Source organism: Neolamprologus multifasciatus, chromosome 23, assembly GCF_963576455.1.
Source record: "Neolamprologus multifasciatus chromosome 23, fNeoMul1.2, whole genome shotgun sequence".
In the NCBI taxonomy this organism is placed as follows: Eukaryota; Metazoa; Chordata; class Actinopteri; order Cichliformes; family Cichlidae; genus Neolamprologus; species Neolamprologus multifasciatus.
Window position 1 is genome coordinate 508,971 of NC_140460.1, and position 22,383 is coordinate 531,353.

Consider the following 22,383-nt stretch of genomic DNA (forward strand, 5'->3'; position numbering starts at 1 on the left):
TAATGGGTTTCTCAGCTCTCCCAGTCACCTTCAAGCAGAAGCTGAGGAACGTGTTGATAGAGGAGGGCAACACTGCCACGCTACGCTGCGAGCTCTCCAAAGCCGGTCAGTCGGTGGAGTGGAGGAAAGGCGGGGATGAACTGATTAGAAATGGAGAGAAACATCACACGCGACAGAGAGACGTGCTCGTCGAACTGAGGATCTTTGATGTGACGCCCGAGGACAGCAGCATCTACACGTGCATCTGTGGAAACGTGGAGACCACCGCGACTCTGACCGTTAACGGTAACTTGTTCTAGTGTTTTCTGCGTATCTGGCAGGTACAGGCAGTGAAACCCACACATTACAGCTTTAATTACCTCAGTGAATTTCAGAGCAGACCCGTGAAAGAAGGACGTGCTGCTGTGCTGCAGGTTTGTTTTCAGGAGCTTCACTTATCTCGTCCACTTTGCCTTTTAGCTCTTCCCATCGTCTTCAAACAAAAGCTAAAAAACGTACAAGTCGAGGAAGGACGCAACATCACGCTGTGCTGTGAGATCTCTAAACCTGGCGTCCCAGGGGAATGGAGGCTCGGAGGAGATCTGCTCGAGCACGGAGACAAGTACCAGATAAAACAGAGGGGCGCGGTCCTGGAGCTGAGCATCAGAGACGCCGTACCAGAGGACAGCGGTGTCTACACGTGTGTGTGCCGCGAGCAGAGGACGAAGTCTACTGTTAAAGTTATTGGTGAGTCTGTGCCATATCTCGTTATTACTCAGCCCTGCTAAACGAGGCCTGTGCAGTCTTTGCTCAGGTGTCACCGAACGCTCACACTAGCTAACTTCCATCGTTTCTGCTTCTGTCGGTCACACTTCCTGAGGATCAGTTCGTTAAGCACTAGGGGTGGGGAAAAATGGATACTGTGTAGCATGGTGATATTTTGTTTGCTAATAATGTATGGATACAGGGACAGCAGAAATCGATACTTTGTTACAAAAAGGTTTTTGTGCTCTGACTTCAGAGCATGTTGATCCTTTTTCTGAGCAAGAATCCTGACATTCCTTCACTGTCCAAATGTGTTTAATAAACATGACAGTTTACTTATTTTAATTTAAGACATGTTTTATTTTAATTAAGTTTAAAACTTTTTTATTTAATGTAAAATTATATTTTGTTTTAATTTACTTTCAAATTCTTCAGTTGCTGAAGGGGCTGCATAGTTTTCATAAACTGCATAGTTCAGAATAGCTATAATTGTACCAGATGGTTGATTCAGTTAAGTTGGACTAGACTGTAATACAAACCGTTCAGTTTGTCAACAATCAAACTGAAATGAGAGAAAGACTGAGTGTGAGACTTTGATATTAGAGAAAATGATGATTGATAAAGTTTACCTTTATGTACAGAATCTGAATATCGCAAAATATTTTAAAAAATTGCAATAATATCGTATCGTGCGTTAAGTATTGTGATAATATCGTATCGTGGGATGTATGGTGATTCCCACATCTATTAAGCACATCACCTGGCTGCTACTTACCTTCGTTATCTCTGTGGAAGCAGTGACGGTAAACGTTGCTTTTCAAAGTATTGCACAGAGACCTGTGAAAAATGTCTTTTCACAAGAATGAACTTTGACCTGTAAATCATATTTGCCTTTGTTTTACTTCACAAATATAAAAATATATGTGGCTGCTTTGACAGCGATCCCTGCGACATTCAAGGTGAGCCTGAAGAGTCAGGTGGCCGACGAAGGGAGCAGCGTGACGCTACAGTGCGAGCTGTCGAAGAAGGGAGTCCCGATTCAGTGGCAGAAGCAGGGTCAGCTGCTCTCTGAGGAGGGGTCTCGGGGAAAGTATCGCACAGAGCTTGAAGGAAAGACGGCTAAACTGACCGTTTTAAACATCCAACCAGAAGACGCAGGAAAATACAGCTGCATCACAGGAGATGAGAAAACCACCGCTGAAGTCAGAGTGAAACGTAAGTTTAGATCAGTTAACTGCATCAGTCCTGGCTGTATAACCTCTGTGCTGCATAAGAAAGACTGAATAAGAAATAAATGCAGTGGGGAGGTGTAAACAGCACTTTGCAAATCCATTCAATCACCAAAAAAGATCCGTTTTCCAACAGCACTTCCTGTAACATTTAAACGGGAGGTCCGTAACCTGGTGGTAAAGGAAGGGGACAGCGGCGTTTTCTGCTGTGAGCTCTCCAAACCTGGAGCTGCAGTCAGCTGGAGGAAAGGCAGAGTCATTCTGCAGCCTGGAGAGAAATACGAGATGAAACAGGACGGACGCGTCACTAAACTGGTCATCAACCACGTGGAGGAGAGCGACGCCGGCAAATACACCTGCAAGACTAAAGACAGCCAATCGACTGCTGAGCTCACAGTCGTAGGTGAGACGCACGCCCAACACCTGATTATGGTTTCATGAAGCACTCTTCTTCCTCTTTTTGAATTTTTATGTCATTATTTAACAGAGTCACCCAAGCGCAGACGTCAAAGAGGTCAGCCACGAAATAGTAGCCCCGTCATCACTGTGTGAACCCACTCATGTTTCCATGTCGTCACCCAGTTTGTGCCTAATGTCACAGTGACAGCGTGTCCGCTAGGGCTGCTCGATTATGGCAACAATGATCATCACGATTATTTTCACTGAGATCTCGATTATTTGACGATATTTATTTAACAATAACAATGTGTTGACTTTAAAGATTGTCAAAAAATAATATAAAATAGTGCAAATACTGATAACAGTGCAAATGTTTAGTGAACTTTGCAGTGTTGCTCTGTGGTGCAGCTACAACACTGTAGCTTACAAGTTTACACACAATGGTCGTGTCCAAATTCATGGGCTGCATCCTCCTGAGGACCCGGCCTTCGCGGTCTACGTGGGTCGGGTCCTCAGAAGGTCGGGTAGGCCGGAAGTAAACGGCTGTGAAATTGGACGGTCTAGCCTTCTGATTAGCGTCACCGCTGTCTCGGTGGAGTTTAATAAACTCGCCGTCTGCTCCTTGCTGTCTAAAATCTAACAGGACACTGGAGGAAACTCTCGACCGTCTCACACTTCTGTTTAATCAGTTTTCTGTTTGACGTTTATTCAGCTGTGTGAAAACCAAGGAGGAACCCACTCGGGGGATTAATAAAGTTTTATTTTATCTAATGTAATAACTTTAATCTCAGCCAAACCGATTTACTCACGAACAAAGAAAACACTGAAAAAAGCCCAACAATAACATTTTTAGGTTGTCTAAGTGACTTATATATCACGTTTAACCCGAGCAGCGAAAGTCTGCGGTGATCTGAACATGATGTGACGGAGTTGTGCCGTTCTCGGCGGCTTCAGTGACCCTCGAGCTCCCGGTCAGCTATCGAGCTGGTGGGTAACAGACGTCTCCGAAAACGTCGAAGCACTTTTGCAAATATGCGATATCTTGATAAACGAGCAGATATTTGATGCTTACACAGCTACTTTCTCACCTGAAAATATGTTAAAAGTTTATTTTGTGACCCAGAAAGATTAATAAGAGTAATTTTAAAACTTAGTAGCGGCCGCCATTGTTGGAAACTGGAGTTTGTCTGGGCCGCGCTATGAATTCTGGGATATGGTGGGCCACGAAGGACACACCCGACCCATCCTTCAAATTCGGGGAAAAGGAGGACGCACTTGTCGGCTGCATTCGGAGGAGTCTACGAATTTGGACAGCCTTCGGCGCGTCGCTGTGACGTAATCGGTCTACAAATGCAGCCTCAGGAGGAAGCAGCCCATGAATTTGGACACGACCTTTGTCTACTTGATCCACGTCTGACTGAACCCATAATGTTTCCACACCACTGAAGTTTTTTACCTCTTTTCAACCAACAGCATCACTCTCCTCTCCAAATAACTTCTGCTGAGCTTTCCGAGCTTCCCTCGGTCCTCTTAATCAGCGGTCCCCAACCCCCGGGCCTCGGACCGGTACCGGTCCGTGAGTCGTTTGGTACCGGGCCGCGAGAGTTGAGGCTCAGGTGTGAAATGTATAGTTTTCAGGGTTTTTATCGGTTTTCAGCGTTATTTTGTTATCGTTTTTATCGTTTACTCGGTTTTCCTGGGTCTTTTCACGTGTGTTATGAATAAATTTCTTTTTTTCGGTACTGGTACTAGTTTTATTTTGTTGTATTTATCCGCGACACCTTAAAGGCCGGTCCGTGAAAATATCGTCGGGCATAAACCGGTCCGTGGCGCAAAAAAGGTTGGAGACCGCTGCTCTTAATTGTTGTGACGCGTGTTCGAAATGCAGAGAGGTGCGCTCGATTTGCCACACGGAGCAGCGCGAGAGTAAAGCACGAGGGAGGGGCTAATAATCGGCTCAGTCATGTTTAATGATCGTTGAAAGCCCAGATCGTAATCGAGATTAAAATTCGATTAATTGAGCAGCTCTAGTGTCCTCGACTGTGAAGGGTTTCTTTTAAAGTCCTGCATCATTTAAGCGTTGAAGCCAAAGCTTCCTGAATCATGAGCAGCATCATTTGTCTCATGCAGGCATCATGAGACAAACTGGAATATAATGGATTAGAGTTTAATCCATTATAGCGCATATTGAACACCCACGTTTCCTCTGTAGTAGCTTTGTAGCAGAGTGGAGACCTGGAGACCTTTCTCCATCTGTAGTCGTGTTTTCCACTGATTGCTGAAGTTGTACCATAAACAAGCCTCTGATGCTTTATGGATTTCAGTGTGACCTTTAATTGTATCTGTAATAATTGTTTATGTATTTTAAAATCACATTAGTGCGCGACACGTGATGTTCTCTGTGGCTCTTGGTTTTCGTTAGAGTTACCGCCTAGTTTCAAGATACTGCTGGCCAATCAGGAGGTGACGGAGGGCAGCAGCGTGGTTCTGCGCTGTGAGCTCACCAAACCTGCGTCCGCGGTGGAGTGGAGGAGACGAGGAGAGCTGCTGAAGAATGGAGACAAGTACCAGATGAGGAAGAAGGAGCTGCAGGTGGAGATGAAGGTGGCAGACGTCTGTGTGGAGGACGGTGGAGATTATACTTGTATATGTGGAGAGCAGAGGACGACAGCTGAGATCAGAGTGAAGGGTGAGCGCTGCTGCTTCACTGTAGCATCTTTTTATCTTATATATCTTTGTTTAAATCTACTTTACATGTCATTGACTTCATCTCAGTGTCTGTCAGAGCCACAGAAGCATTTCAGGATGTCTCCTCTGCTCTTTCTAGAGCGGCCCATCAAATTTCTTCAAGACTTGAAGAATATTCAGGTGCAGGAGGGCGGTGTTGTTACACTGTGCTGTGAGCTGTCCCAGCCCGGGGTCCCCGTGCAGTGGACGAAGGGAGACGCTGTCCTTTCAAACGGAGACAAATACCAGATGAAGCAGAGCGGCTGCATCCACGAGCTCCACATCAGGAAAAGCCTCCCCGAGGACAGCGGCACCTACAGCTGCATTTGTGACGAGATAAAATCCACGGCAACGACTATTGTTACAGGTGAGATGCATTCAGCAACGTCATTTACGAGCGTGGCTCAAGAGTCGGAAGGTCGTCTTGTAATCGGAATCGAGCCCCGACTCGGTTGTTGTGTCCTTGGGCGAGACACTTCACCCGTTGCCTGGTGGTGGTCAGAGGGCCGGTGGCGCCAGTGTCCGGCAGCCTCGCCTCTGTCAGTGCGCCCCAGGGCGGCTGTGGCTACAATGTAGCTGCCATCACCAGTGTGTGAATGTGGCTGTGTCCCAATTCAGGGTCTGCAGCCTCAACGATCCTCGAGGGCCGCGTACTCAAAGATCGCTAAGGCCGGAAGTGCGAGGCTTGTGAAATGGGACGGTCTAGCCTCCGTTGCGCTGCCCAGGTTGCCTAGCAACCATGATACTAACAGCTGGAAACGTTTCATACAGCTTTGTTTGACAGAAATGAAGGAGACAATCTTTTGTTCATTTGTTTGTTTCTACATGAGCTTTGATCATTCTCTGATTAAGCTCAGCTATTGAACGGCGTATATTTTAAAGTAAAGGCTTTAAAACCAAGTTAGTACAAACGTCACTAATGTCACATGACTTTGCCGACATGTGGCCAACAGGAATGTTTTAATGTTCTTCGTTATTAAACATTTGCACATAAATAAGTGACATAATATTCAGCACTTACTTAAAGTTTACTCTTCGGGCGCCCCTCATCCGCCGTTTTTTTTCAGCAGCCTCACCTCTGTCAGTGCGCCCCAGGGTGGCTGTGGCTACAACGTAGCTTCATCACCAGTGTGTGAATGTGAGAGTGAATTAATAGTGGCATTGTAAAGCGCTTTGAGGGTCCTGAATATATAAATGCCATCCATTATTATTATTATTAAGTGTTTTTGTAATGTTTCTGGCTATCACTCCTTAGCAATACCAGTGACCTTTAAGCAGAAGCTGAAGAACCAGGAAGCTGTGGAGGAGGGCTGTGTGACCTTACGCTGCGAGCTTTCCAAAGCTGGAGTCCCCGTGGAGTGGAGGAAAGACGCTCAGCTGGTGAACGAGGGAGAAAAAATACAAACGAAGCAAGAAGGCCGAGTGGCGGAGATGCTAATCAGAAATGTAACTCTGGCAGACTCTGGCGAGTACAGCTGTTCTGTTGGGACTGTTGTGACATCAGCTGACATCAAAGTGAGAGGTGAGCTTCACTACAGCTTCACTACAGCTGGCATAGAGATATAAACTGTCCAGCTGGGAGAAACACACCCAGCACTTCCTACTAACCACGGCAGATTTAGAGAATGATTTGTAATTTCAGATTTCACTCACTTTGTCTTCTTTTCTGTAGCACTTCCTGTTACGTTTACAAAGGAGGTTGAGAATCTGGAGGTGAGGGAGGGGGACGGTGGCGTTTTCTGCTGTGAGCTCTCCAAACCCGGCGCTCCGGTGGACTGGAGGAAAGGCAGAGTGATCCTGAAGCCTGGATACAAATACGAGATGAAACAGCAGGGACGCGTCACCAAGCTGATCGTCAACAACGTGGAGGAGAGCGACGCCGGCAAATACACCTGCAAGACTGCAGACAGCCAATCCACTGCTGAGCTCACAGTTAAAGGTGAACCAGCTCCCACACTAGAAACACTGAATCTGAAAGATTTTATAAAATAAAGTCCAATAACTCCTCTTTGGTGCGTCTTGCAGCGCCGCCGGTCACATTCAAGACGAAGCTGAGGAACCAGCAGGTGGAGGAGGAGAACAGCGTGGCCCTGAGCTGCGAGCTGTCCAAGCCTGGCCTCGCTGTGGAGTGGAGGAAAGGAGAAGAGCTGCTGAGGAATGATTTCAAGTACCAGATTAAAAATCGAAACAGCGTCATGGAGCTGACGATCAAAAACGCACAACTGGAGGACAGCGGCCTCTACAGCTGTTTCTATGGAGACGTCAAGACTACAGCCAGTGTCACAGTCACACGTAAGAGTGTAGATGTGTTTGGTTCATTCATGCTTCTAAAGCCCACGTTTACCAAATATGTCCTTTCCTGATCGTTAGACGTCAAACTCGATCTTCTTCTCCACATCCACAGCTATACCGCTCACCTTCAAAATGGGTCTGAAGAACCAGGAGGCCCCTGAAGGAGGCAACGTGTCCCTGCGCTGTGAACTGTCCCGGGCCGGGGTGCCCGTGCAGTGGTGGAGGGGGGAGGACCAGCTTTATCATGGGGGAAGGTATCAGATGACGCTGAAGGGGAGGGTAGCTGAGATGACCATCAGAAACATCCAGCCAGAGGATGTTGGCGAGTACAGCTGCGCCTTCGGGGAGCAGAAGACGACAGCTGAAGTCAACGTGAGAGGTATTCGAACATTTTACTTTATTGCATTTTATTGAATTGCTACCCTGGACTGAGGGGCTATGTTGGGGGCTTTTGCCCCCTGGTAGGGTCTTCCATAGCAAATTGGCCCTGGGTGAGATTCAAAAGACCCCAATGAGAAGGTCGTTAAGGGAACAGTCCACCCTGCCCGGGTTACCGGGGCCCCGCTCTGGAGCCAAGCCCGAGGCAGAGCGTCTGGTGGCTGGTGGCCCAAAAAGGGGACACGGGCCCATCCTCCTGCAGGCCCACCACCCGCAGGAGGCGCCGTAGGGGTCGGCTGCATTGTGTGCCTGGCGGCGGCCAGGAGTGGAGGCCCTGTCGGACTGAAGTCTTACCCTTCAGGCCCGACCTGCGCTGTGTAACTGTGCATCAAACAAGCTGGAGTTGTATTTGTGGAACCACAGTTCATTAATTTATCCCTTTCCTGAACCGCTTACCACCCCGGTCAGAGCTGCGCCTCTGTCAGACCTTCATGCGCCTCCCCGACCACCGGCACGCACGGATCCTCACGCACCTCCTCCACAAGTAGGCGTGAACCCCCGCGCAGCTCCTCCTCTTTCTCCTTCCTCTCACCCATCAGGCATGGACCCTCGCGCTCCGCCTCCTCCTCCAGCGACGGCTTGGCAGGTTCCCCCCGTGCTCTCCGTGTGCTGACCTCCGGCTCGGGCTGAGCAGGTGGGTGAGCTGTTGGTGGACCCAGTGGATGTTTCGTGGCCCTCCTCCAGGGAGCAGGAAAAGGCGAAGGCTGGGTACAAGCCGTTCCCACCTGAGGAGTGGGGATGGGTGCGGCGGCAGGCTGCGTCCTGGCTGGTTGCAACTTGGGGGCGCCAGAACCTTCCGGACGTCGGCCACTCCCATGCATTCGAGGGATGGCGGTGGGGGTGGCGGCGATGTCGGCCAGGACTGGATCTGAGCCGCCAGACTCGCGATCCTCTGCATGCGGCGCTTAACCAGGTCCTCCACCATCTCAGCCGCCATCTGGGTCAGCTCCTTCCCGGCTGGCCCAGTCGCGGGTCTGCTGTGTCCCCTTCCTGGGTTTCGGCACCACTGTGACAAACCCACAGCAGACCCGGTGCACGTTCATGCTTTCAAGCAACGTTCACGACACTCACAGAGCTGCAGCTCTGCCGCTGCCAGCTCAACATAACACACAACCAACAACAACAAACACAGGACCCAGTACACCGCAAACCACGCCCACCACACTGAGATCATTGCCTCTTTGTTAAAAAAGTAATCTGAATATCTCTTTTCTTCCTTCACGCAGCGGCAGCATCGGTGTTCTTTGAAAAGGAGCTTGAGAGCCAAACGGTGGTGGAGGGGAAGTCGGTGCTGTTCTCCTGTGAAGTCTCCAGTCCTAACGTGCCCGTAACGTGGAAGAAGGGCAACGCTGTGGTGGAAGGAGGAGAACGCTGCATCGTGACAAAGAAAGGCGCCAGTCACACTCTGCAGATCAAGAAACTGCATCTGGAGGATGCTGGGGAGTTCAGCTGTATCACCAGGGGCAAAAGGACCACTGCCAAGTTGATTGTCAGGGGTGGGTGTATATACAGTCTAATGTCATTATTTGTTGAAGTGTTGGGCTAATTTATTTACATGACACGAAATCCAGAGCTGACCCTTCTGAGTTGAGTTAATGTAAACGTATCAAATCCTAAAGAAAAAGCTGCATCTAGCTCCTGCTTCCTCCACAGAGCGCGTTCGGATCGTCACGGAGCTCCAAGACAAAACGGTGACAGCGGGAGAGGACGCGGTGTTTGTGTGCGAGCTGAGCCACGCAGACGTGAGCGAGGGCGTCTGGTGGCTCGGGAACAGCCCTCTGCAGAAGAACGAGATGAATCAGATGACGTGTCGCGGACGCCAGCACCGACTGGTCCTCACCATGACAACGCCCGAGGAGACGGGCACGGTTGCTTTTGTGGTCGGGGAGGAGAGGACCTCTGCACGCCTGCTGGTCGTTCCTAAGCCTAAAGGTGAGCATAAGGATACAGCAGAGAGGGTGTATTTAAGTAAAAACTAATAAAATCTTCACGTTATGCACCGCCTGATGATCACTGGGATTTGATTCTAGTTTTATTGGAGGAGAAGCCCAAAGACACAGTGGTCATGGAGGGCGAGACGGCTACTTTGAGCTGCACCACCTCTGACCTCACCACCTTGGTTACCTGGAAACGCAACCACATTCCTCTTCGAAACGGTGATAAATACGAGATGCGCAAGGACGGGAAAGTCAACCTGCTGCTCATCCGTGACGTCGACCCGCTGGATACTGGCGTATACTCGTGTGATACAGGAGATGTGCAGAGCACGGCCAAACTTACCGTCACTGGTACTTCAGGGCGATAAACAATCTTATGATCAGCACGTGCAGCGAAGCGTTCTTCTTATACTATTCCCATCTCTGTCCTTTTCCAGAGCTTCCTCCGTTCTTCCAGGAGGAGCTTCAGAGTGTGGAAGCTGAAGAAGGAGCTTCAGCCACCCTGTACTGCGAGCTGTCCAAACTCGGAGTACCAGTGCAGTGGAAGAAAAACAGCTCGCCCCTGAGAGCGAGCAGGAAGTATGAGATGCGACAGGACGGTTGCTTCCTGCAGCTTCACATCAAGGAGCTCAAACTTGAAGACAGCGGCAGCTACTCGTGCCAAGCAGGGGGTGCAGAGACCAGTGCGACTGTGTCTGTGAAAGGTGTGTGCAGTGTTACTGTGTTAGCATCCTTCCAGGTGCAGAAACATAAAGTACTGTGTGGTAGGGGTGGGCGATATAAACGATATACGATAGAAACGATATAAATCTGGCCAACGATAGAGATTTTGACTATACCGCTCTATCGCGATAGCGCATATTGATGATGTCATCAAGCTGCGCCTGTTTTAGTCAAAGCATCGCAGCGGCTACAACCATTATCATCTGCAAATTATGGCGGGCGACAGTCATGGCAAAGAGATGAAGCACTTTTGAAATATGGGAAAAGCCAAAAACTGCGCTTCCTCCACTTCCGTAACATTGATTCATTAATGTTGAATTCTCTCACAGCTGCTCTGTTCCCATGTTGTTGCAGTATATTAATAACTAACCTCGTATTGTGGATGAATGATCTCAGTTGTTCTCCTGACTGAAGTTTGGTCCGTGTACAGCATCCTGCTATGCGATTGCATTTGTCCCTGACCACCAGAATCCCTCACGTTAACTTTTATCGAGTGGAAGAAAAGTTGGCGTTCATCCTCCAGCTTCACTGTGCTAATGTTATGCTAACATAGCTGTGTCGCTAGCAATCACGTAGCACAACATTATATACCAGGTAGTCCAACTTCAGTAACCCTGCAAACGTCACTACTGTTTAGTTTTCTGTCTTCATTTATGTTGGAAGTGGTAGCAGAGCTGTACGTTTGAATTAGTTTCAGAAATCTCTTTTTTTTTTAAATCTCTCAGTCAGAACATGGTATGAAATGTTTAGGTGGAAACTAGCGAGCTAACTTCCTGTTAACTTCTAACTCCGTTAAATTTAATAACTTCTGTTTTCATGGATGTTAAACTTAATTGTTACACCCGATAAAGCAGCAACGCTGATGATTTTATTAAAGATGAAAGAATTTAGACCGTTTTTAACTCTCAGTGTTCGTTTGACTTTGGGACCTGAAGCAGGCGGAGTTTTGGACCCAGATTACTCCGCGAAGCTCCTCACTACGGCAGCTGTAATGCTCTGACAATCCATCAAGCAGTGAGCTTACCAAAGTTAGACTAAAACATTTTTTAACAGATTTCTGCAGCCAAAATCGGTTCGAGGTCAGTAAGCACAACCAGAATTCATACATAAGGCACACTCTCGATTTTTGAGAAAATTAAAGGATTTTAAGTGTGGAAAATACGTTATACAGAAGAAAATAATATATCGTGATATATATTGTTACCGCACGTGCTTCAAATTATATCGCGATATGGATTTTAGGCCCTACTGCGTGGTGATGGTGTGACATCACTGAAAACCCTTCAAAAGGACACATGACTTTCTTCTCCCTTTTAACTAGGGGTGGGTTTTTATAATCGATTTATCGATTAAAATCGATTCTGGCTTGGATAACGTAAAATCGATTCATTAAAATCCTGAATCGATTTTTTAATATAAATTTATTTTGCCCGAAATGCCAGAATCTCTGGTGAAATCTCACAAATTTCAACAACCACCAAACAGCTAAGACAGTAAATGAGAGCAGGAACATGGATTCTGCACAAAGACTTAAACACACAGCCCAACCGCGGATCAGAATCAGTGAGATGTTGCCTTTCTCACAGTCGGGGCTGAAAGCCGACAGCGCGCTGATTCTGATCTGTCGGCGGTCCGCGCTTTGTGCTCACGCCCTTTATGCGCTGATTCTAAAGCTGTTAGTTTTATGTCTCTCCAAACAATATTGACCGAACCAGCAGCAAAAGAAGATCCAAACTAGGCTTCACATAAACAACGTCATGAATTCACTCTGACTTTTATTGTTTTGCTTAGACCACGATGCACAGCTCTCTCTCGCATGCTCGCTCTCTCGCGCTCTCTCTCCCTCTCTCTCTCTGTACTGTTTTCTGCATTATTCGCTTGCTTGTTACGCACAAGTCTACCGTTGTTTACAGCGCTCGTTTTATATACTTCCGAAAATAAAACCTAATTTCTGCCGTTCAATACCGAACAAATTTAAACTTTTTAAAATTATGCAAAATGCAAAACGCTCAGCCTTGTCTCTAATAAAACCGCTGTAACTTCAGAGGTAATGTTCATGTGTTGATTAATGGTTTTCTTTCGTTTTTGATCTACTGCAGAAAATTTTTATAAAATCCCAGAACAGGAAAATCTCCTTCATGTTTTTCTGTTTTATCCTCAGCTACTTTGACACAAAGGCCTCTGCTGTGATGCTCACACCTTTGATAAAGTCCTGGTGTGTCAGCTTCCTTTTTATAGATACAAAAATATGTAAATGTACTGATCTGAATTATATTATTTCTGACTGTCAAAATTTCCCAGATTCAAATCAAAGTGAATCGAATCAATTAAATCGAATCGAATCGAATTAAATCGAATCGTGGATCTAATCGATTCGGGACCCTGTGAATCGGAATTGAATCGATTCTAGAAATCAGTGACGATACCCAGCCCTACTTTTAACCCATTTTCTAGAACTTCCTCCATTCTTCAAGAAAGAATTAAGAAGTGTGGAGGCTGACGAGGGAGGTACGGCCTCCTTGTGCTGCGAGTTGTCCAGACCTGGAGTGTCAGTGCTGTGGAAGAAGAACAGACTGCCTCTGAGAGCCAGCAGGAAGTATGAGATCAGGCAAGAGGGCTGCAGCTTACAGCTTCACATCAAGGAGCTCAAGCCTGAAGACAGCGGCAGCTACTCGTGCCAAGCAGGAAGTGCAGAGACCAGTGCGACTGTGTCTGTGAAAGGTGTGTGCAGTGTTACTGTGTTAGCATCCTTCCAGTTGCAGAAACATAAAGTACTGTGTAGTAGGGGTGGGCGATATAAACGATATATGATAGAAACAATATAAATTTGGCCAACGATAGAGATTTTGACTATACCGCTCTATTGCGATAGCGCATATTGATGATGTCATCAAGCTGCGCCTGTTTTGGTCAAAGCATCGCAGCGGCTACAACCATTATCAACTGCAAATTATGCGGAGCGACAGTCATGGCAAAGAGATGAAGCACTTTTGAAATATGGGAAAAGCCAAAAACTGCGCTTCCTCCACTTCCGTAACATTGATTCATTAATGTTGAATTCTCTCGCAGCTGCTCTATTCCCATGTTGTTGCAGTATATTAATAACTAACCTCGTATTGTGGATGAATAATCTCAGTTGTTCTCCTGACTGAAGTTTGGCCCGTGTATAGCATCCTGCCATGTGATTGCATTTGTCCCTGACCACCAGAATCCCTCACGTTAACTTTTATCGAGTGAAACAAAGTTAGCGTTCATCCTCCAGCTTCACTGTGCTAATGTTATGCTAACATAGCTGTGTCGCTAGCAATCACGTAGCACAACATTATATAGCAGCTAGCCCAACTTCAGTAACCCTGCAAACATCACTGCTGTTTAGTTTTCTGTCTTCATTTATGTTGAAGTGGTAGCAGAGCTGTACGTTTGAATTAGTTTCAAAAATCTCTCAGTCAGAACATGCTATGAAATGTTTAGGTGGAAGCTAGCGAGCTAACTTCCTGTTAACTTCTAACTCCGTTAAATTTAATAACTTCTGTTTTCATGGATGTTAAACTTAATTGTTACACCTGGTAAAGCAGCAACGCTGATGATTTTATTAAAGATGAAAGAATTTAGACCGTTTTTAACTCTCAGTGTTCGTTTGACTTTGGGACCTGAATCAGACGGAGTTTAGGACCCAGATTTCTCCGGGAAGCTCCTCACTACGGCAGCCGTAATGCTCTGACAATCCATCAAGCAGTGAGCTTACCAAAGTTGTACTAAAACATTTTTTAACAGATTTCTGCAGCCAAAATCGGTTCGAATTCATATACAAGGCACACTCTCAATTTTTGAGAAAATTAAAGGATTTTAAGTGCGCCTGTGTGGAAAATACCTTATACAGAAGAAAATAATATATCGTGATATATATTGTTACCGCACATGCTTCAAATTATATCGCAATATGGATTTGAGGCCCTACTGCGTGGTGATGGTGTGACATCACTGAAAACCCTTCAAAAGGACACATGACTTTCTTCTCCCTTTTAACCCATTTTCCAGAACTTCCTCCATTCTTCAAGAAAGAATTAAAAAGTGTGGAGGCTGACGAGGGAGGTACGGCCTCCTTGTGCTGCGAGTTGTCCAGACCTGGAGTGTCAGTGCTGTGGAAGAAGAACAGACTGCCTCTGAGAGCCAGCAGGAAGTATGAGATCAGGCAGGAGGGCTGCAGCTTACAGCTTCACATCAAGGAGCTCAAGCCTGAAGACAGTGGCAGCTACACATGCCAAGCAGGAAGTGCAGAAACCAGCGCAAATGTGTCAGTGGAAGGTGTGTGGATGGCTGATTTGCTTGGTTTGTTTTACAGCATCGTTAATATCTGAGTAGAAAATCATTTCTGCATTTCTACATTTTCGTTCATTACTTTCAATCCATCGTCTTTTTTGCAGAGCTTGCACCATTTTTCCAGAAAGAGCTGCAGAATATGAAGGCAGAGGAGGGAAGTACGGCATCGCTGTGCTGTGAGCTGTCCAAGCCTGAGATATCAGTGCAGTGGAGGAAGAACAAGCTGCCTCTGAGAGCCAGCAGGAAGTATGAGATGAAGCAGGACGGCTGCCTCCTCCAGCTCCACATCAAAGAGCTCAAACCCGAGGACAGCGGCAGCTACTCGTGTCAAGCAGGACGTGCAGAGACCACTGCAGCTGTAACAGTGAAAGGTGTGTGATTAAAGCCACTTACATGGTAAACGTTAGTGTTCACAAGCCCTTGATCACTGGGGACTACTTTAAAATTACTTTTGATCATCTATACTTGTTAAAAACAAGCGGAGCAAACTTTAGTCATCTTTTTACATCACATGTACTTTCTATAACTTATTTGCTCTTACCTTAACTTTTCTTTTAATGATAATCCATCAACCTTTTATTTTTGCCAGAGCTTCAACCTTTTTTCAGACAAGAATTACAAAACATAGATGCAGAGGAAGGAGGTACGGCCTTATTGTCCTGTGAGCTGTCCAAGCCTGGGATATCAGTGCAGTGGAGGAAGAACAAGCTGCCTCTGAGAGCCAGCAGGAAGTATGAGATGAAGCAGGATGGCTGCCTCCTCCAGCTTCACATCAAAGAGCTCAAACCCGAGGACAGCAGCAGCTACTCGTGTCAAGCCGGAAACGCAGAAACTGGTGCAAATCTGTCAGTAAAAGGTACGTTAAACTATAGATTTGCATTTGGTATATTTTCAGGACATTTTAACGTCTAAAACATCACTTGGGTAATCCAGGAACATTTTTATTCATTACCTTTACTTCCTCTTTTTTTTTTGCAGAGCTTGCACCATTTTTCCAAAAGGAGCTGCAGAATATGAAGGCAGAGGAGGGAAGTACAGCATCGCTGTGCTGTGAGCTGTCCAAGCCTGGGACATCAGTGCAGTGGAGGAAGAACAAGCTGCCTCTGAGAGCCAGCAGGAAGTATGAGATGAAGCAGGACGGCTGCCTCCTCCAGCTCCACATCAAAGAGCTCAAACCCGACGACAGCGGCAGCTACTCGTGTCAAGCAGGGACGGCTGAAACTACTGCAAAAGTGTCCGTGACAGGTATGCACAACAGAATCCACTGTGCAAACACATGTTTCCTTTATTTAAGATATTTTATACGACTTTCTCCTTTTGTTTATGCCTGAAGTCTTGTACGTATCCTGTATGCACGATGACTTTTTCTCCAGAGCGCCCGCCTGTTTTCAAACAAGATTTGAAAGCTGTGGCTGCCGAGGAAGGAGGCGCCGCCTTCCTGCACTGTGAAGTGTCTAAACCTGGATTATCAGTGCAGTGGACGAAGAACAAGCTGCCTCTGAGAGCAAACAGGAAGTATGAGATGAAGCAGGACGGCTGCCTGCTCCAGCTCCACATCAAAGAGCTCAAACCCGAGGACAGCGGCAGCTACTCGTGTCGAGCAGGAGCTGCAGAGACCACTGCAGCTCTGACAGTGAAAGGTGTGTGCAGCAAGAAAAGACTTTCCCCAATCATTTGGTAAAGCTCTGATATTAGTGCTGCCTTCTGTTATTCTATCTGTCCTATTATTTGTTATTCATAATCTTTTAGTTTAGTTTTTTAAATAAACTCACACACTTGAAATATTTGTAGTTTAAAGAGAAAATATAGTGATGTGTTAGCGTGGTTCCTTATATATCATGAATTTTAAATCCCTTGCCTCTTTTACCAGAGCTGACTCCTTTCTTCAAGAGAGGATTACAAAATATAGAAGCCGAGGAGGAAAGCACAGCAGCCCTGCACTGTGAAGTGTCCAAAGCTGGGGTGTCAGTGCAGTGGAAGAAGAACAACACACCATTAAGAGCCAACAGGAAGTATGAGATGAAGCAGGACGGCTGCCTGCTCCAGCTGCACATCAAAGAGCTCAAACCTGAGGACGGCGGCAGCTACACCTGTACAGCTGGAGGTGCAGAGACCAGTGGGACTGTGACAGTAAAGGGTTTGTACACTGTCCACAGCAGACATTTACACAGTGAAACAATCTATTACATCTTCTTGTACATATTGTTCACTATGAGCTAGATATTAAAAACATAGCGTTACCTTCCTTCCTCAGAGCTCCCTCCATTCTTCAAGCGAGGTTTACATAGCATGGAAGTTGAAGAAGGACGCACGGCTTCCCTTTCCTGTGAACTGTCTAAACCTGCAGTTATGGTGCAGTGGAGGAAAAACGGGCTGCTGCTGAGACCGAATGCAAAGTATGAGATGAAGCAGGAGGGCTGCTTCATGCAGCTGCTGATGAAGGAACTGAAAGTGGAAGACAGCGGCAGCTACTCGTGCCAAGCAGGCACAGCAGAGACCAGCGCGACTGTGACAGTGAAAGGTTTGTGCATGTGTGCGTTTCAGCTGCATTCATGAGTCTTAGTATCAGTTTCTGAACTTCGTCTGTGGCACTTTAGCATTGTAAGCTAAATCATAGCATTGACCCTGAATCAAACTCTTTGTTGGGCTGTTCTATCCCACCTAGAGCTCGCTCTACTCTTCAGCAAAGAATTAGAAAGTGTAGAGGCTGAAGCAGGAGGTGCAGCTTCCCTGTACTGTGAGCTGTCTAAGCCCAGCGTATCAGCACAGTGGAAGAAGAACAAGCTCCCACTGAGGGCCAGCAGGAAGTACGAGATGAAGCAAGATGGCTGCTTCCTGCAGCTGATCATCAATGAGCTCAAACCTGAAGACAGTGGTAACTACTCTTGTCAGGCGGGAAGCATAGAGACCACTGCAACGGTGCAAGTAAAAGGTATGTTGATTTATTGCTGATCGGCAAGGTTAGAAGGTAAACACGCTCATGTCCGTTTTCTTTGTCCAGGACAACAACCGACTCCAGCAGAGGCACAACCTCCAACAATCATGCCGCAGACAAAACAAACGACTCCTGCTCAGGAGACGCAGAGACCAGTCGTCCCAGTAGTCCCAGAGGGTAAACCAGCTCCTCCTGAGCCTAAAAAGAGGGCAAGAAAAGCATCAATTGCAAATTCAGAAAAAGACACGGAGCTTGTTTTTGACCTCAGACCGTCTGCGCTGAATGATGATAAAGTCCAAAAGGACACTCAGTCTGCAAGAGCTGTAGAAAAAGGCACGGCTGGTGCACAGGACGCAGCACGTGGACAGATTAATAAAGTGAAGGACAGGCAGGTGAAGACGAAAGCTGATAAACCTGTGAGACTACAGGAGACCACAGACGACAGGGTTGACGGGAAGGTCGAGGAGCCAGCGAGGCGTTTGGAAAAAGAAACTGATGCTTTACCGGAGATGAAACAAACAAGACGACATACTGAAGCTGACCACGAAGAAGCTCAATCAGACAGGGCTGTGGATAAAACATGTTTTGAACAAAGGAAACGTGGAACTGAAAACAGCGCCGAGCAACTAGAAACACATTTGGCAGAAACAAGTGGAGTTGAGGAGAAGCAGAAACATCCAGCTGCAGGAACGATGAGCCAGGATGACAAGTCTGCTGTGAAACCACCAGAAGGGTTGATTAGCAAAGAATCAATGAAAGATCAAAATGAAGGTGAACTAGAGAAGACAGAAGGAGAGCCTTTGAAACCACCAACAAGATCTAAAGGAAAAGTGACAGATGGAAAGCCACCAATCAAGTATTTACTGAAGGATAGTGAGGAGATCCTTCCTACAATGTTAAAGATGACACAGATCGATTCTGCAGAAGACGGCAAACAGAGAGATCGTCTGAAGAAACAAGTGTCCAAAGAGTCAGAGAGAGGATCAAAGCCAGAAAAGGAAAAAGAGCCGACTGAACAACCAGGACGGCCGGTAGAAAACGAAGATCCGTTTACTCATCCAAAGCCTCCTGTGAGGACAAGAAGCAAAGTAAAAGGTGAAGAAAAACAAGTATCACGAGAGGAACAAGAGCCAACAACAGGAGAGGTGAAAGTTCAAGGCCAACCTATCAAACAGCTTCTAAAGCCATTAATAAAACAGGCCGAAGAGAAACCAGCCTTTGAGAGGAAGCAGTCAGCAACTGAGAAAGCAGAGCAGCCTCCATTAAAACAGCCAGTTAAACCCACGAGAAAAGAACCGGACCAGGACGTGAGACCGGCAGCGAAGCCAACGAGGAGGGAGGAAGAACAACAAACACAGGCGGCAGATGACGTTCCCCTCCTTTATATTTCTGAAGATGAGACTTTCTCAGAGGCTTTGACTGAGACACCAGCTGCCCACAGGGAGGTCCAGCCCCATGAACCCTTTGTTGAGATTGTACAGACGACAGAAGCATCGAAGGAGTCTCCGCGGGAGATCGATATCAGCCCCGAGGATGAACCACAAATGCAAGAGGCTGCAGTCAAGATCCAGGCTGCCTTCAAAGGCTTCAAGGCGCGTAAAGACATGCGACCTGTTTTTAAAGAGGTTTTTAAGAACCAGACAGCAGATCTTCACGGTACGCTCACGCTGACGTGTGTCGTCGAGGGAAAGCCGAGCGCAGTACGGTGGCTCAGAAACGGCCAACAAATTTGCAACGACCACAGATGCAGGATTACGACTACAGATGATGGAGCATGCACAGTTGTGATCAAGAACCTGTTAAACAGCGACAGAGGAATTTACACCTGTGAGGCGGTCAATAAGTTTGGTGTGACCTCCTACAATGGAAACGTAACAGTGGTGCAAACCCCCCAGCCTGCTCCTGTGGCACAGAAGCACGTACACCCACCTCTTGCAGCCATTACTCCTTTGCAGCTCGCCCCAACAAAGCCCGCGGCCCCGCCCAAAGACCAGAATGAGAATCTGCCACCGAGTCAAGCGCAGGTGCCCACGTCAGCAGAGAACTATGCAGAAAGCATGAACGTGTCGCTGTGGGAGGCCTACACGCTGACAGAGCATGCGCCTCAGAGACGGTCCTCTGTCATGGCTGCCAGCTCCAGTGAGTGACTTAGCTTTAAAAACGTTACTGGGTCACATTGAAGCACTAATGATTCGTTACTCTGCCTTCAACAGTGTCGAGTCCCTCTGATTATGACACAGCTCCCGATATGGTGGAACCTGTTGAGATTTCCACAATCACACCGAGGTACCAGATAAAACATTTGATTTATTCTATGAATGTCATTTTGTTTGGCTGTAAAGATGCCAAAAAATATGAATATTGTCACAGGAAAGAACCAAAACCAACAGAACAAGCAGCTCCGAAGGATGATAACGAAGAGATAACCCAACCTCCGAAGACGCTATTAAAGATCAAAGGTCAGCAATAGGGCTGGGCGATATGGCCTATAATAATTTGAAGCACGTGCAGTAACGATATATATCACGATATATTCTTTTCTTCTGTATAACGTATTTTCCACACTATAAGGACTTAAAATCCTTTAATTTTCTCAAAAATCGAGAGAGTGCCTTATGTATGAATTCTGGTTGTGCTTACTGACCTCGAACCGATTTTGGCAGAAATCTGTTAAAAATGTTTTAGTACAACTTTGGTAAGCTGCGCTGCTTGATGGATCAGAGCATTACGGCTGCCGTAGTGAGGAGCTTCACGGAGTAATCTGGGTCCAAAACTCCGTCAGATTCAGGTCCCAAAGTCAAACGAATACTGAGAGTTAAAAACGGTCTAAATTCTTTCATCTTTAATAAAATCATCAGCGTTGCTGCTTTACCAGGTGTAACAATTAAGTTTTACATCCATGAAAACAGAAGTTATTAAATTTAACAGAGTTAGAAGTTAACAGGAAGTTAGCTCGCTAGTTTCCACCTAAACATGTTGTGCTACGTGATTGCTAGCGACACAGCTATGTTAGCATAACATTAGCACAGTGAAGCTGGAGGATGAACGTCAAGTTTTTTTCCACTCGATAAAAGTTAACGTGAGGGATTCTGGTGGTCAGGGACAAATGCAATCGCAGAGCAGGATGCTGTACACGGGCCAAACTTCAGTCAGGAGAACGACTGAGATCATTCGGGCGACTGTGGCTCAGGGGGTTGGGAGTCGCATCTGTAACCGGAAGGTCGCCGGTTCGATCCCTGGGCTCTCTGTCCTGATTGTTGTCCAGGTGAAACAATTAGGCTTTACATCCATGAAAACAGAAGTTGTTGAAGTTAACTCGCTAGTTTCCACCTAAACATTTCATACCATGTTCTGACTGAGATTTTTGAAACTAATCCAAACGTACAGCTCTGCTGTCACTTCAACATAAATGAAGACAGAAAACTAAACAGCAGTGGCGTTTGCAGGGTTACTGAAGTTGGACTAGCTGGTATATAATGTTGTGCTACGTGATTGCTAGCGACACAGCTATGTTAGCATAACATTAGCACAGTGAAGCTGGAGGATGAACGCCAACGTTTTTTCCACTCATTAAAAGTTAACGTGAGGGATTCTGGTGGTCAGGGACAAATGCAATCACATAGCAGGATGCTGTACACGGACCAAACTTCAGTCAGGAGAACAACTGAGATTATTCATCCACAATACGAGGTTAGTTATTAATATACTGCAACAACATGGGAACAGAGAGAGAATTCAACATTAATGAATCAATGTTACAGAAGTGGAGGAAGCGCAGTTTTTGGCTTTACCCATATTTCAAAAGTGCTTCATCTCTTTGCTATGACTGTCGCCCGCCATAATTTGCAGATGATAATGGTTTTAGCCTGCAATGCTTTCGACCAAAACAGGTGCAGCTTGATGACATCATCAATATGCGCTATCGCGATAGAGCGATATAGTCAAAATCTCTATCGTTGGCCAGATTTATATCGTTTCTATCGTATATCGTTTCTATCGCCCACCCGTAGTCAGCAAGGTTATTTATTCAATATATTATTTATGCAACTTTCTGAGCAGGTGTACTGAAGCTTTCCTCTATTACACATGTTCAGGGGCCCATGATAGTAAAATGAGGACACCATCTCCAAAACATCGTGCCCACACGCCCTTGGACAGCACCGTCTCTGGATCTGAGTCGGAGGGGGAAGAGGACAGACGAGAGGTGATTTATGTTGATTGGATGCACGTTATTGTCTATTTTATGTCCTTTTTAAGCGTCGGTGCAACAAATCTGATAAAATAATATTGCACACGTCACAGCTGAGGCATAAATAATGTATTTGCTGTTTTCTTCCTCAGACGTCTGAAATATACGTGGCTCGAGCTCACTGTAGCCCTAACAGTGGCAGTAAGGAGAGTTTTATTCTGAAGGAGGGCCAGTTTGTAGAGGTGCTGGACTCTGTTCATCCTGACAGATGGCTGGTGAGGACCAAACCCACCAAAACCAACCCTGCTCGGCAGGGGTGGCTGTGTCCAGCATACCTGGAGAAGAAGAGAAAGGTGGGATGTAGACATCCGCATGACAAGCATGTTGAAAATCTGTACTGTTAGTTTATTATCATATCAACAAAGACGTTGAGGATTTAAAAAAAGCAGC

The 22,383-nt window shown here is 46.5% G+C and overlaps 1 protein-coding gene and 1 long non-coding RNA gene across 7 annotated transcripts in view; one reads left to right on the top strand and one right to left on the bottom strand.

Annotated features, from left to right (window-relative positions):
• obscna (obscurin, cytoskeletal calmodulin and titin-interacting RhoGEF a) overlaps nt 1–22,383 on the top strand; it is a 60,078-nt gene that overhangs the window by 13,288 nt on the left and 24,407 nt on the right. For 5 of the 6 annotated variants that reach the window (XM_085152150.1, XM_085152149.1, XM_085152151.1 and 2 more), the window contains 29 exons: nt 16–285; nt 460–726; nt 1,684–1,959; nt 2,110–2,376; nt 2,461–2,487; nt 4,795–5,061; nt 5,200–5,466; nt 6,355–6,621; nt 6,772–7,038; nt 7,125–7,391; nt 7,504–7,770; nt 9,056–9,325; nt 9,483–9,761; nt 9,860–10,117; nt 10,204–10,470; nt 12,944–13,210; nt 14,528–14,794; nt 14,914–15,180; nt 15,399–15,665; nt 15,788–16,054; nt 16,183–16,449; nt 16,680–16,946; nt 17,064–17,330; nt 17,475–17,741; nt 17,811–19,883; nt 19,958–20,030; nt 20,115–20,203; nt 21,839–21,948; nt 22,086–22,286. In XM_085152150.1, the coding sequence (XP_085008276.1) occupies nt 16–285; nt 460–726; nt 1,684–1,959; nt 2,110–2,376; nt 2,461–2,487; nt 4,795–5,061; nt 5,200–5,466; nt 6,355–6,621; nt 6,772–7,038; nt 7,125–7,391; nt 7,504–7,770; nt 9,056–9,325; nt 9,483–9,761; nt 9,860–10,117; nt 10,204–10,470; nt 12,944–13,210; nt 14,528–14,794; nt 14,914–15,180; nt 15,399–15,665; nt 15,788–16,054; nt 16,183–16,449; nt 16,680–16,946; nt 17,064–17,330; nt 17,475–17,741; nt 17,811–19,883; nt 19,958–20,030; nt 20,115–20,203; nt 21,839–21,948; nt 22,086–22,286 (8,732 nt within the window). The remainder of the gene's footprint in view (nt 1–15; nt 286–459; nt 727–1,683; nt 1,960–2,109; nt 2,377–2,460; nt 2,488–4,794; nt 5,062–5,199; nt 5,467–6,354; nt 6,622–6,771; nt 7,039–7,124; nt 7,392–7,503; nt 7,771–9,055; nt 9,326–9,482; nt 9,762–9,859; nt 10,118–10,203; nt 10,471–12,943; nt 13,211–14,527; nt 14,795–14,913; nt 15,181–15,398; nt 15,666–15,787; nt 16,055–16,182; nt 16,450–16,679; nt 16,947–17,063; nt 17,331–17,474; nt 17,742–17,810; nt 19,884–19,957; nt 20,031–20,114; nt 20,204–21,838; nt 21,949–22,085; nt 22,287–22,383) is intronic. The other variant, XM_085152152.1, reaches the window with a different exon arrangement.
• Nucleotides 19,425–21,174, bottom strand: LOC146490593 (uncharacterized). The gene is made up of 2 exons (XR_014872493.1): nt 21,075–21,174; nt 19,425–20,711 (listed from the first exon to the last, which is right to left on the bottom strand). It is a non-coding gene; the product is annotated as an uncharacterized LOC146490593 (long non-coding RNA).